Here is a 12,072-nt window from a genome sequence, read left to right on the forward strand (position 1 = left end):
CTGCATCCTCCTGAAGGCACATCTCCTATTTCAGCTAAAGGTTTATTAGTAACTGAAGCCATCTTGCTTCTTGCATCCATAGGTTCAAGGGTAAACTCCCCCGCACCATCATCCAAAAAATAATTAACTGAGGGTTTTCTTAAAACTTGCCAAAGACCTTCAACATAATGTGTAATGAAAAGTGGTACAGAAGCATCAAAAGAAACTGCCTCTCCTTGTTGCATGCAGAGCAGCTACTTCACTTACAGAAAGAACACTAGTCACTACTTACTGTCACAGGCTTCGTTTTCTCCCAGTCTGTTAACAGGTCAATTGTTCGGCTTTCCACTGCCCGATCCTCTTGAACAATCTTCATCTGCAAGTTTGCTACTTGTTGTTGAATGGCAGAATCCTTTCTACGCATGATGTCATTAAAGGCACCCCACTCTCCTTCAATGTTATCAATGTATAGCCAAGAGGATGGAAATTGGAACCTCTGTTTCTCAAGCAAGCGCTGACCATTGCGGTAAAGCTACAGGAGACAAGTATTGTAAGGTAAAAATATAAAATTAGCTTAAGCCACAAGCTAAATACTCAACACGTTTTGACAAGAGCTCACTACATAGTTTAAAGGATTCTCAGGATGTGATGTTGAAGACTGTTCTCAAGCAGACTTCGATATCATGAAGTTACCTCTTAAGAGGCAAGTCTGATATCCCAGGAAGTAACAGTCATCAGCAAGACAACRTACCTCAACCTGCTTTTCAAACTGCTTGATTTTACGTTTCAGGGACTGCACATATGTGATGAATGTCACCGCATCTGATGTGCTGGCTGTGTCCACTGAATGCTGCTCCAGTTCTTGACGTGACTGTTTGGGGGAACAAAAAAGTCTTTTAGAAATCTAGAGTAAGTTGATCTGAAAGTGAAAATCTACAGTTTGGACTAATCTTACCTTAGAAATTTGTGAATGAAACTCTGTCATATTCTGACCAAGCATTTGACCAAATTTGCTGAGTACTTCCTTGTGCCAGGAGTCGTACTTCAAATTCACCTTTGATTGTACCTACAATTGAGAAAAGTTACATAACAGTAATTCATTGGCCTTGCTATTTTTCTATTATACAGCCATACCGAAATTCAATGTATTTGTCACAGTAACAATAACTTCCATTTCTTACCTTGCCATAGTCTATGACAACAGGTCCAAATTCCTTTCTGGTTTCTGCATTGTCAAATGTTCCTCTTGCCTTTCTTATCTGAACTAAAAGGGCTTGCCACTTATTTAGATCTTCTCCAAGACGGTTGTATATGTTTTCAGCCTGCATATCCCACAGACACTGGTACTGCAGCCAAACCTAACGAAGATATTTCACAAAACAGTGCTCAGAACTTTTCTAGTATATTCAAAAAAAGTGTTTTCTTGTTCCCCAGAACATCCTTAATAAAGGGAAACTAAGAGAAAAAGTTCATGTTCAGCTTTGCCACAGAATCAGTTGGCCTCCTACCTTGACATATTGCTCCACTTCAGTTACAATTCCCATGACAGCAGAGTACGACTCCTCCAAGGCTGCAGGGCCATCAGGCATCCGTGTTAATGCATTGCGATAGAATTTCTCTTCCTCAGACAGCTCATAATGCACTCCCACCTGAGAGAGACAGTTACACGTGTGATATACACCTGAGTTTCTAGTGCACTCAGATTCAACCCTAGAGCAACATAGTCAGATATTTAAGCACAGTTAGGCAGAAAGACACTTACTTGATATCTCTGACTTTGAATTCTTGGCAGTGACAATATTACCATCTTCCAAGAAAACATTTCTTGATAAAGCTTGTATCTACACTCTTCAATTGGGGGATTCAAGTATATCACCTGGTTGGTTATCCTTAGTTCATGTACAATGTTCTGCAGAAACAGTCGACACATTCAGTTTTACTGGCAGATACTACTACAACCCACACTTTTGACAAGAATTTTGGACTTCAAGAAGCAGTCTTTTGAAAGACAAAACACTTCTTGCACTTAATGAAAGAGGAAAGTATTCCTCCAAAACTAGATGTAGAAAAAACAGTAAGTATTTTTACTTACTAGTATATACTGGTATTACATACTTAATATATAACGCCTTCCATAATAGCTTCAGATGTAACATGTTAAATTCTTGCACTATATAGCTGACAGCAAAAGAAAGACAAACTTACTTTGATCTTGGGTTCTCCACCAGGCTTGTGGCTCACTTGAGGAGCATCTGTATCCATATCCACTTCTGCCTTGTCATCTGCTTGTCCGAGAAGAACTTGGGTCCAGGCCCTCAGCCCAGCTTGTAAACGAACACCTAGGATTCTTTCAATCTAAGAAAAATGACAAATGTTTGGGGAAAGAGCTGCACATTCACTGCATAAGGATCCCCATTATCAATATACTCCGACATCAGGCAATCTATGGTCAATGTAGCCAAGGTCATCTTTATTAAGTCACCAAAAAGTTTTGGTAGATTTTTCAGCTGATAGTCCATGAGAATGAGAGAAACTGTGAATGGCTTTAAAGAAGTTAAGCAATTTTAATTGCTTTGAAAATGACCTAAAGTGTCAAAAAACACGAAACCATTAACACAATGACTGTTTGTGTAGTGCATCTTCACCATCCCTTACCTACCCTTATTTTCTTAGGTATTCAAGCTGTATCAAACCTTTTTGTTCAAAAGGGTAAAAAAACTCCCCTAAAATTTCAACAGCTGAAAACAAACAGGAGCTGCATCTTCCACGTGCACACACATACACACAAAAACAAAACAGAACAACAAAACCCAGAAAACTCCAGTGACTTGTCCTCTGACACTAGATAGAGAAATTTCCCTAGGTGACTCTGGAGAAGAGAACATCAAACATTCTGCACCTGAAGGAAGTGTTTCCTCTAAATACATACAAGTCCTCGGTGTCAAACCTACCTCCATATCCAGCTTATTGACCCAGATTGGCAAGTTGGAATAAGAATGAAGATTTAGGTCATCCACAGCTTTCTGAACCCTGTTCAAGATTTCAGAGAAAGTCTTGTGATCATACATGCATGTTTCCAATGATCGCACTTCCAGATCTATTTTCTCTTCAATTATAAGCAGATCATCCACCTAGAGTAGTTTAAGAAAGTGGAAAGTTGACATGTTAGGCAGAGGTAGCAATACCTGTGGAGAAGTGGTCACTTCTCTTCGTTTATATACAGCAAGTTCACTGTTTTGAGAAGTGGGGCTAAAATATCCATAGAGTTGGACAATTTATGCCATCTATCAACTACTTAAATGAAGAGCTTTAGAGACAATACAGATTAGGGCATCAGCTATCAGATTCTGCTTTTGATTAACTACATGCTAATGAAGTGAGAATGCAAAAATTTTGCAGTTTGAGTTTGAAAAAAAATTGAGTTTGAAAGACCAATAGTAAAACAAACCTTTTCCTGGAAACTGAAGACAGTCTCTGCTAAGCGTTGTACATACGGATCAAGTTTGTATGACTCCCACACAAGTGCAATTCCTTCTGCAATCAAAGCCTGCACCTCTCTCTTCAAGCCAGCAACCAGAAGTGAGATGGTATTACGCTCTTCTACTTTCTCACATGTTCGTTCATACGTACGGACACTTTCAATGAGAGAAATAGCAAACGGGTACAGCTGGTTGGCTTGGTGAGCTTTGTTGACAATTGCTAGGGGAACACGGAAACCAAGCCACTTCAGGTTTCGGACTTCTTTTGAAAGTGTAATTATTTCTGGAAGGAAGTTGACTTTCAGTTTCAGGACATTTCCAGTTCGACCTCTAACGCGAGTGCTTTCAATAGTGAAGATACGGCCAGACACACCAAGATTGCGCTGCTGAACTTTTCTTGCCCAATCATCAAAGATCTCCTGAGTGTTGAGCTTCATGCGAAAGCTATCTCCATCTTGCTTTAGCTTCTGGCCCTCAACATGGTTCTCCCAACCTTTGCCAAGCACATCTTCAACACGTTTCATGTAAGCCGTGAGCTGTCTGTCGATCTGTTTTGCCCAAATTATAGACCCAGACACTGGAGGTAAGTCACGAACATGACTCATTTTACAAGCTTGACTTTGTGGGTATTGTACCTTAAATTTGTCATGAAGAGACTCAATATCATCTTTTACACGCTGGATCAATTGTGTTTGATATTCACGAATGGCACCTCTAATATGAGGTCTGACAAACAAGGCATTGAACCGAGAGAAGATCCTGAACATTTCATTGGCATTCTTTGCTGTACCAAGCTGGTCTCTCAAACGGGCAGTGATTCTTGTTTCAACTCTATCAATTCTTTCATCATATCGTTTCATTGCTGCCTCCCATGCTTCTGTACCTTCTTTGGAAACATCTAAACCATCTACTTCTTTAACATTCTCATAAGCAAGATTTACTTCTTCAATCGCATTAGCATCTGCAGCATCAAAAAGAACTTCTGCTACTTTCATATCCTGTGGTTCAGGTACATCTCCTTGATTTTGCTGGGCAACAGCAGTTACCTGCATTAAAATCACAATTTAGCAAGTTGATTGCTTGAAAAYTTAGTTCAAAAGGATAAACATAGCCTGTTCCAACAAGCACTACAAAACCCTGTAAATTAGTACTGAAACCAAGTTTTAGTTCTATTTAAGATTTCAGCTCCACTAGGAATAGGGCAAAATAGTTACCTTATAAATTTCCGCTATTGTGCGGCATAATCTCATTTTCTGCTGCARTTTAGCCAAGCTCAAATATTTACATACTATGTAGTCTCCTCTGTGGCAAGTCTAGACTCACTGTTTTATTAACATGATCAAGACCATGATGTACATTAAGTACATCTAAGGTAAAACTAACACTGTTAGTAAGAGTTGAAAAAACAGACTGAGTTTTTGGAAATAGTAATACTGAATGTTACCTTACTTTTGTGCTGATGACATTTCAAAGCAAGACTGAACATTCCTTATGCCTTTTCAGAAGGGAAATCCACCTTCTTCTCTCATTTAAAGAGAGCCTTCCTGCATTTTTAACTGTATTCCTTGGCCTCTTAAGAGGCTAGATCTGGAAGCCTAGTCTCGACAAGATTACAACCGAARCTTCTTTTCTCTTCCCTTGCTTTTTTTCTGCAGAGTTTTAGTAGCAACATTCAGGCACATTAGACTATAAAAAACAGTCAATACAATAAAAATTACCAGAGTTGGAAGAAACTCAACATTTCATGCTGAGAACCTTGGATTATGCATTTGCAGTTACCTGAGACAGTATAACACCTCTTTCCTCTGCATCATTAAATATTGCCTGCAAGTAAGAGAAAGAAAGCTGCACTGCTTTTCTGTCTGATAACAATTATTACCTGAGGTCGCAAGACTCTCACAATAACTGCCCTCAGCTGCTCATGCTGACGCCTGAATTTCCTCATTTGATCAAGACGAGCTTGGAGCTTCCTATGAGCAGGATTGATACGCCACACCATCTTCAGGTTCTCTTCCCTTTTCCTTTTTACAATATCTCTCAATAGAACTTGTAGCTTCTCATATTCATCATCCCAGGTTTGGAAAACTTCAAAACATGAAACCATTACCTGAAAAGAATCTTAGAATAAGAACTCTGGCTTGCAAGGCAAAGGTTTCCTTGAAGTCACTATTCAATGCAAAAAATACAGCCTGTTTGTATCACAACACAACGAACATACCTTTTCAAATTCTTCATAGGCAACATGCATCAGTTTTCTAGTTCCCAGTACTTTAAGTAGCTGAGAGCTCAGATCTCTTGAAATAGCCTCCACTAAACGCAATGCCCTTTGGATTGGGTATTTTGTGTTTCTGATTTTTCTCAAATGGGTAAATATTGCAACAAGGGCCTGCCTTATTTTGTCCAATTCAGTTGCAGACAGCAAGTCATTCAGAGGAAAGTCTTTCATCAGTGGATTATAGTCATTAACAGTTTCCAGAGCCTGTTTTAGACCTAAATACAATACAAGAGATTTTGACTTAGTTTATCATTTTGTTAATCCAATCCGTTTAAGACAGTAGCTTTAACTTGACTTAGGCTACTCTAAAAAGCACTGTTCTTTGTACTACAGTGTTAATGTTTGATAACTGGTTAAGTTCTGTCAGATGTAGCAAGAAATTTTATCGAACAGCCGTTTTACCTGTGTCTGTATCGAAACTGACTGTTGCATGAAAACGTTTGCCATGTTTTAGAATATCCAGAGTTAGAAGAACTTCTGGACTTTCACGTTTCTCCTGAATGCGATACAGAGCACGTTCCAAGTTAAGCCAGAAGCTTATCTCTTGTAACGCAGTGCCTGATGCAGGATCCCGATCTAGTTTGGTCACCTTAAAAAAAAACAAACAAAAAACCCCAAGCATTTAGTTTACATGCTACTGCACAAGCTTGCTCTATTAGTAAATACAGCTGAGACACGTAGTATCTAATAGTAGGTTTTAATACTCCAACATCAGTTTTGGCAATCATTCTGCCACAAGTATAGGAATTACAAGTGCAACAAGAATCAAGGTTTGGTTCCAGTRTATCTGTAACTTAGTCATGAGACCTCTGTGTAGCAGCTTCACCACAGCTGAAAAAGCTGTCTCTCCACTTCCCTGATTACTGTCCGTATTTTGATTTTGAATGAGAGATGAGCCAGGCAAGCAAAGAAACATTTATCCTCTGGAGTAAGAAGAACTACTTGTCCACGAACAATAGGTGTTTATTGTATTCAGAGAGAAAAATAACAGTGATAGTTAAGATGCTGGTTCCAAGCGAGAGCAAAACAGCAGAGTTCTGAAAAATAACAGCCAGGACTGTAAGAGAGTATGACCTATAAGTGGAACAACTGTTTGGAGGAACTGTTTAACCTAACTATTAGAAGGTCACAATCTTGCATAGGAAAAGAGAATTGCTTTGGGAAGTAACAAGCTGTATGTATGTGGGGGGGAAAAAGCCCCCAAACCACGACCTGTTTCTCAATTCAAGAATTGTTAGAAACTTCACAAGTTTCTCAATTGAATGCAGAGAGTAATCTGCCAGTCACTTGAATCTGTTTGTTCCAGTAGAAATAGGTTAGTCACAGTCTTGGCTCCCTGCAAACCAATTTAGAGTAAAATCCCTGGTGGCTCAGAAACTAGTCTCAAGATCCCTAGAATATCTTGCATGGAGCAGTATTTCACCTGCTAAACTGCAAAGAAGATACACAAAGGATTTTTTCACGTTACCGCAGAGAAGTTCTTATCACATAGTCGGGTACTCGTCTCTCTCACCTTTTGTATTTCTCTAATCCAGCGATTGACTCCAGATTGTAGCTGATTGAGAAAGGTTGGATCCTCAACCTTCTCACCGAAATCTGTAACCTTTGGTTTTTCTCCACGTTCGTAACACTGCTTGGCAACATTAGTAATGATTGGATGAATTGGTAGACTAATCTCCGGAATTTCAATATTCTGCTGCAGATGTAACAGACCCATTTCAAGTTCTGCAATCTTTTTCTCAACTGAAGGAGCCATCTTATCCCCATCTCTGAAAAAGTACAGATGTTTCCAKATAAGAGGCCAAAACAAAAACCATACATGAAGCACCTAAGTCATCTGAACTACTTCCCAGAGTCAGTAACAGTTTTATATATGCTTAATGAATCTCRCACATGACTTGCCTTGAATAGTCACTGTCTTATTTTTTCACTGGACACCTATTTTAATTTGTCACCAGAGAAGTAAAGATTTTATACCAAATTACCTGTCTGCTTTGCCAGATTCTCTGATATAGGACTTGAAAAAGGGAGCAACAGCATTGCTAATGAAAGAGTGTAATGTTTCATAAGGAGAATCTTCACTGAGAGTGAGCACTCTCAGTTGGGAAGACACTGGCTTGTCAGCATCAATTACTGGTGTTCGCTTAATGAATGCCAGGCTGTAGAAAGATCAGAGAAGACAGTTACCAAACATTTGAAACTCAATGTCAGTTAGAAAAGCTTTCATCTGACTGCAAGTTCAGTTCACTGGAGTCAGATGCTAACCTGTATCATCATAATCTTGCTTTTGAGAGGCTTGAAAAACAAGACTTTTAATAACTACATCTTTATAAATCAGTATTCGGCTGAACTGAGCTATCAATAAGCACTCTGCWTCATGGGCACAGTAAGGAGACAAGCCATTTCTCATGAAGTTTCAGAGATTCAAACATGCATTCAGGAAAGTGACAAAAACTCAGAAGTCAAACAATAACAGATTATTGAACTTTAGTTGTACACATTATAAATAAGCCTTTGTTTCTTTTATTTAACCTCAGAGCTTGAAGTCCTAAAGTCCATTCCTTTCAGGCTTGTGATACACCCTTATTTTATTACGGCCTCCACCTTGAAACACTGAATAAACACACTAAATGAAGGAGTACATAAATACTAATTATCAGGCTGACTAGCTACTAATAACTTAGCAGGTTTCACTTTCTTAAGCCAGAAAAGCTAATAACTATTTTAACAGCTCACCTGTTTGATTTTACTCCATAATGAATGTCAGTGTTAATATTGTAGGAAATAAACTCTTTTTCCTCTTCTCCTTCATCTCCCACATCCTCTGCAAAAAATAAGCTATGTAAGAAATACTTTAAGGCATTTGTCAACCCACCATCTTTTGACCATATTCTGTTATAACCAAACTATTATCTAACCTTTAATTTCTACACCAACTTACTCTACAAAATAGCTGAAGTTAAATTTAGCCTTGCAATATCTCTCAGATCCAGGGTGGGTTCATTTGTTTTCTAGCATAATTCTATTATCTTTTCTACATTATTATAATGAATCTACAAATATAAAACATTACAAGCTAAATGTAGCCCACATTCTGTCTGTGAAGCAGAGTGAAAATTTCARCAATACAGAGAACGCATTTCTAAAGATACGCTACTAGGATAATTACACTTCCATGAAGATATGAAGCACTTGCTTTTTTCTTTTATAAGTTTCTTTTCATATTAAAGAGAAAATATGAAAATAAAGTCTCTGAACCACAATAAAAGCCCATGGGAAGTATTCAGGCATTAACTCAGCTATTGTACCACAGATGATGTAATTGCTGGGGATGCTGGCACTTGTGCTGCAATGCAGTGATTTCAGTGTAGAAAGCTACTCCCTGTTGGGGGACACACCCCAGCTGGACACATTTACACTGGACTCTCACTCTGCTCTCATTTCATTTAACCCTTCACAGGAGATATAGTATCAGGCTGTTATGTTTATGATACTAAGCACCAAAAGCCTAGTCACAAAACAGAACTGTGCTGGACACCAAAGAACCTGTCTGAAAGCTGTTTACAAGCTGTATAGCAAGTGATACCACAATAGTATTTTTCATTAGTTAGAAATACAGCTTCTACTTTGCTGTATCTATAATTAATACCATACTTTAGAAGTCTATGCATAAGTTTCAATCAAAATATTGCTTTTAATCATCTCAGAGAAAACAAGAACTCCATATGGTGTACATTCCAAACACAGTTAAGATTTCCTGTCAGTCAGGAAATTCACTTTCCCCAAATAACTGCTATTAAACTAGACGATATTGACAGAAAATGCTTCAGTACATACTATACATTTTAGAAGCTAAGTATTAATTTACTAAGTGCCTCAATTTGATTTTAATCACACACGTGATAATATACCCCACAAGCTTAGAGCTAACCATTGTTCCCCTTACCATTTTTAATCTGAACTAAAGATAATTAACCTTCTGAAAGAGAGGTAAGAGGTAGAACTGTAGAAATTATTTGYACAGCCTAACAGTGTCCTATGCATTCCTTTAAATCTTGTCAAACATTGTAACAAGCATTTAGAGAGATTTTTCTTCTTCCTTTTGGAAATTCTAACATTATCTCCACTGAAAAATAAATTTCAGACTTTGGGATGGGAAGGAGGAGGAATAAGACAAACAAAGGCAGCATGCCTCACGTTCACAGGGAGGAGTCAGCAAGTACAAGAATCTCCCTCGAGCTTCTCCCAGTGTGCAGAAACTGATCCAGTAACTTGCGCTGTGATGCATGCTGATGCGACAGATAACACAATTTGAAGTTTGACTATATTAACATTTGAGGTGCATCTACTGGGGCTGAAGCATCAGCTACTGAGAAGAGAGATTCAGTTTAATACTAAAGTTCTGAAAGCTCAAACAGGCAGACATATATGTACGTTTATGTATGATTTATGTACGATTAAAGATCTTCCTTGACAATAAAAGTCTGTGTTAATAATGAAGTCTAGTTATATTTTATTGTTTTTTATTAGTCCACATTCTGTGACATGAAAGGCCTATTTAGTGACAGATTTGTTTATGAACTCAAATAAAAAGATGTTTCCAAAAATACAGAGTCAGTAACAGTGGCACATAAGGGACAGAAAARTTTCTTGGGTGGGTGCCCACCTAGCTGCATTATTTACCGCAGCGTTCAACAAGGTTTCTTAGCACTGTTGTTCGCGAGCAGCCTGGCTGCTGGCCCTTGCTAGCTAACAAAGACAACGCAGACAGTCTACACTTTGATTTATGAACTTTGAGGTGTTGCTACTTAGCCGTGATGGAGCGTTTTTTTTAATAGCCTGATACAGTTATTTTTTTCTTGGTCCAGATTGGTTATGTGTCTTGCTAAGAAACAGGTTATTTCCAGAGCAGAAACGAAGCAGCATTACGGAGTGACTACAGCATGCTGCTGTAGTGCTTTCAGCTTTGTTCTAAGAGGAACACGCTACAGAGATGCGGCGCATAAAGAAACCGCACTCACAGGACGCAGCGCGCGCTTGTGCTGCGGCTCCCGAGCAGCTAAAGTTAAAGCACCAGACGTGGGAAATACACAGGCAGAAGGGCCTGGGGAGGCCAGGCCAGGCCGCAACAGCCAGCGCGGCATCACGCCCGCCCGCCCGCCCGCAGCAGCAGCGCCTCGGCGGCGGGAGCCCGCAGCGCCCCGCCCGGCGGTAGCCGCAGCTCTTCCCGGCGCTGATCGCCGGTAAACGGGCCGCAGCCCCGGGCAGGGCAGGGCCGCCGCAGTGCGGCGGGAGCGGGCGGCGGCAGCGCCCCTCCCCCGGCAGCGGCGGCCGCCGCCATTTTGAGAGCGCCGCGCCCCCGCTCACCTTTGAGGGTGGAGCGCTCCACCAGCACCGTGTGCACCTGCGGGTCGGAGAGGAACTTGCGCATGTGCTCCACAGCGCCCTTCTCCTCCAGCGCCGCCTCCAGCGCCGCCGGCGCCTCGCCGCCGTCCTCCAGCAGCAGCGGCACCAGCTTGCGCAGGTGCTTCTGCAGCACCGACACGTCGGCCACGTTCTGCACGGCGGAGCCCGACACCTCCATGCCGCCTTCCTCGCCGCCGGGGCCGCCGCCCCCGCCGCCGCCCGAGTCAGACATGCCGAGGCAGGGACACAGGGACCGAGCCGCGCTCCGCCCGCTCCGCCGCCGACTCGGCACTGAAGCCACCGCCCCCACAGCGCCGCCCTATAACCGCCGCCTCCCCGCCCTCGCCGCCGCGGGGTACTCCGGGAGAGACGGTCCGCCCCGCCCCTCCGCTCGGGCCGGGCGCACGGCGGGAGCGGGCGGAATGACTACGAGTCCCAGCACACCCCGCGGCTCCGGGCGCATGGCGGCGGCGCGCCCACCCTTGGGACCGACCACGCGGGAAAAACAAGACCCACGGTGCCCTGCGGCAGAGCCCGGCCGCAGCCCCAGTGCACGCTGGGAGTTGAGCTCCCTGCCCCCCGCTCACCCCCCTTACCGCATCCACAGGGGAAGCGTGACAAGAGCCCGTCCCTCCACCCCCCCCCGCAGCAGCCCTACCCGCAGAGGCAGTCATCACTGAACACGAATCATCACCTCGTGTTTTATTCAAGTAATTTCCTCCTAAAGACAAGGCCAGCAGCAGGCTGACACAGCAGGCATGCGCGAGTGCTGCAGTGYGAACACAAGAGAGAAGTCCAGGCCCGGGCTTCCGCTCCTCGCTGGGGGAGAAKGAGGCGCAGGCACGGGCGACAGCGAGGCAGCTGGTCCCGGTCTTCATGCACCAAAACCCGCTGTGAAACTGAGTTCTGCCATTTCCACCGATTTACCTGAAA

General features: G+C 42.1%; 1 protein-coding gene across 1 annotated transcript in view; it reads right to left on the reverse strand.

Annotated features, from left to right (window-relative positions):
- Positions 1-11,442, reverse strand: part of DYNC1H1 (dynein cytoplasmic 1 heavy chain 1) — a 44,594-nt gene extending 33,152 nt beyond the window's left edge. Inside the window, exons 1-16 of the mRNA XM_085317435.1 lie at positions 11,101-11,442; positions 8,470-8,557; positions 7,719-7,892; positions 7,247-7,502; positions 6,136-6,322; positions 5,677-5,948; positions 5,338-5,565; positions 3,428-4,504; positions 2,931-3,110; positions 2,185-2,334; positions 1,742-1,888; positions 1,488-1,628; positions 1,161-1,337; positions 935-1,045; positions 731-850; positions 272-511 (exon numbers count right to left, since the gene is read on the reverse strand). Of these exons, the coding sequence (XP_085173561.1) occupies positions 272-511; positions 731-850; positions 935-1,045; positions 1,161-1,337; positions 1,488-1,628; positions 1,742-1,888; positions 2,185-2,334; positions 2,931-3,110; positions 3,428-4,504; positions 5,338-5,565; positions 5,677-5,948; positions 6,136-6,322; positions 7,247-7,502; positions 7,719-7,892; positions 8,470-8,557; positions 11,101-11,371 (3,819 nt within the window). The 5' untranslated portion in view covers positions 11,372-11,442. The remainder of the gene's footprint in view (positions 1-271; positions 512-730; positions 851-934; positions 1,046-1,160; positions 1,338-1,487; positions 1,629-1,741; positions 1,889-2,184; positions 2,335-2,930; positions 3,111-3,427; positions 4,505-5,337; positions 5,566-5,676; positions 5,949-6,135; positions 6,323-7,246; positions 7,503-7,718; positions 7,893-8,469; positions 8,558-11,100) is intronic.
- Between the last annotated feature and the right edge of the window lie 630 nt (positions 11,443-12,072).

Source organism: Rhea americana, unplaced genomic scaffold, assembly GCF_003343005.1.
Source record: "Rhea americana isolate MKP2758 unplaced genomic scaffold, rheAme1 scaffold_5, whole genome shotgun sequence".
In the NCBI taxonomy this organism is placed as follows: Eukaryota; Metazoa; Chordata; class Aves; order Rheiformes; family Rheidae; genus Rhea; species Rhea americana.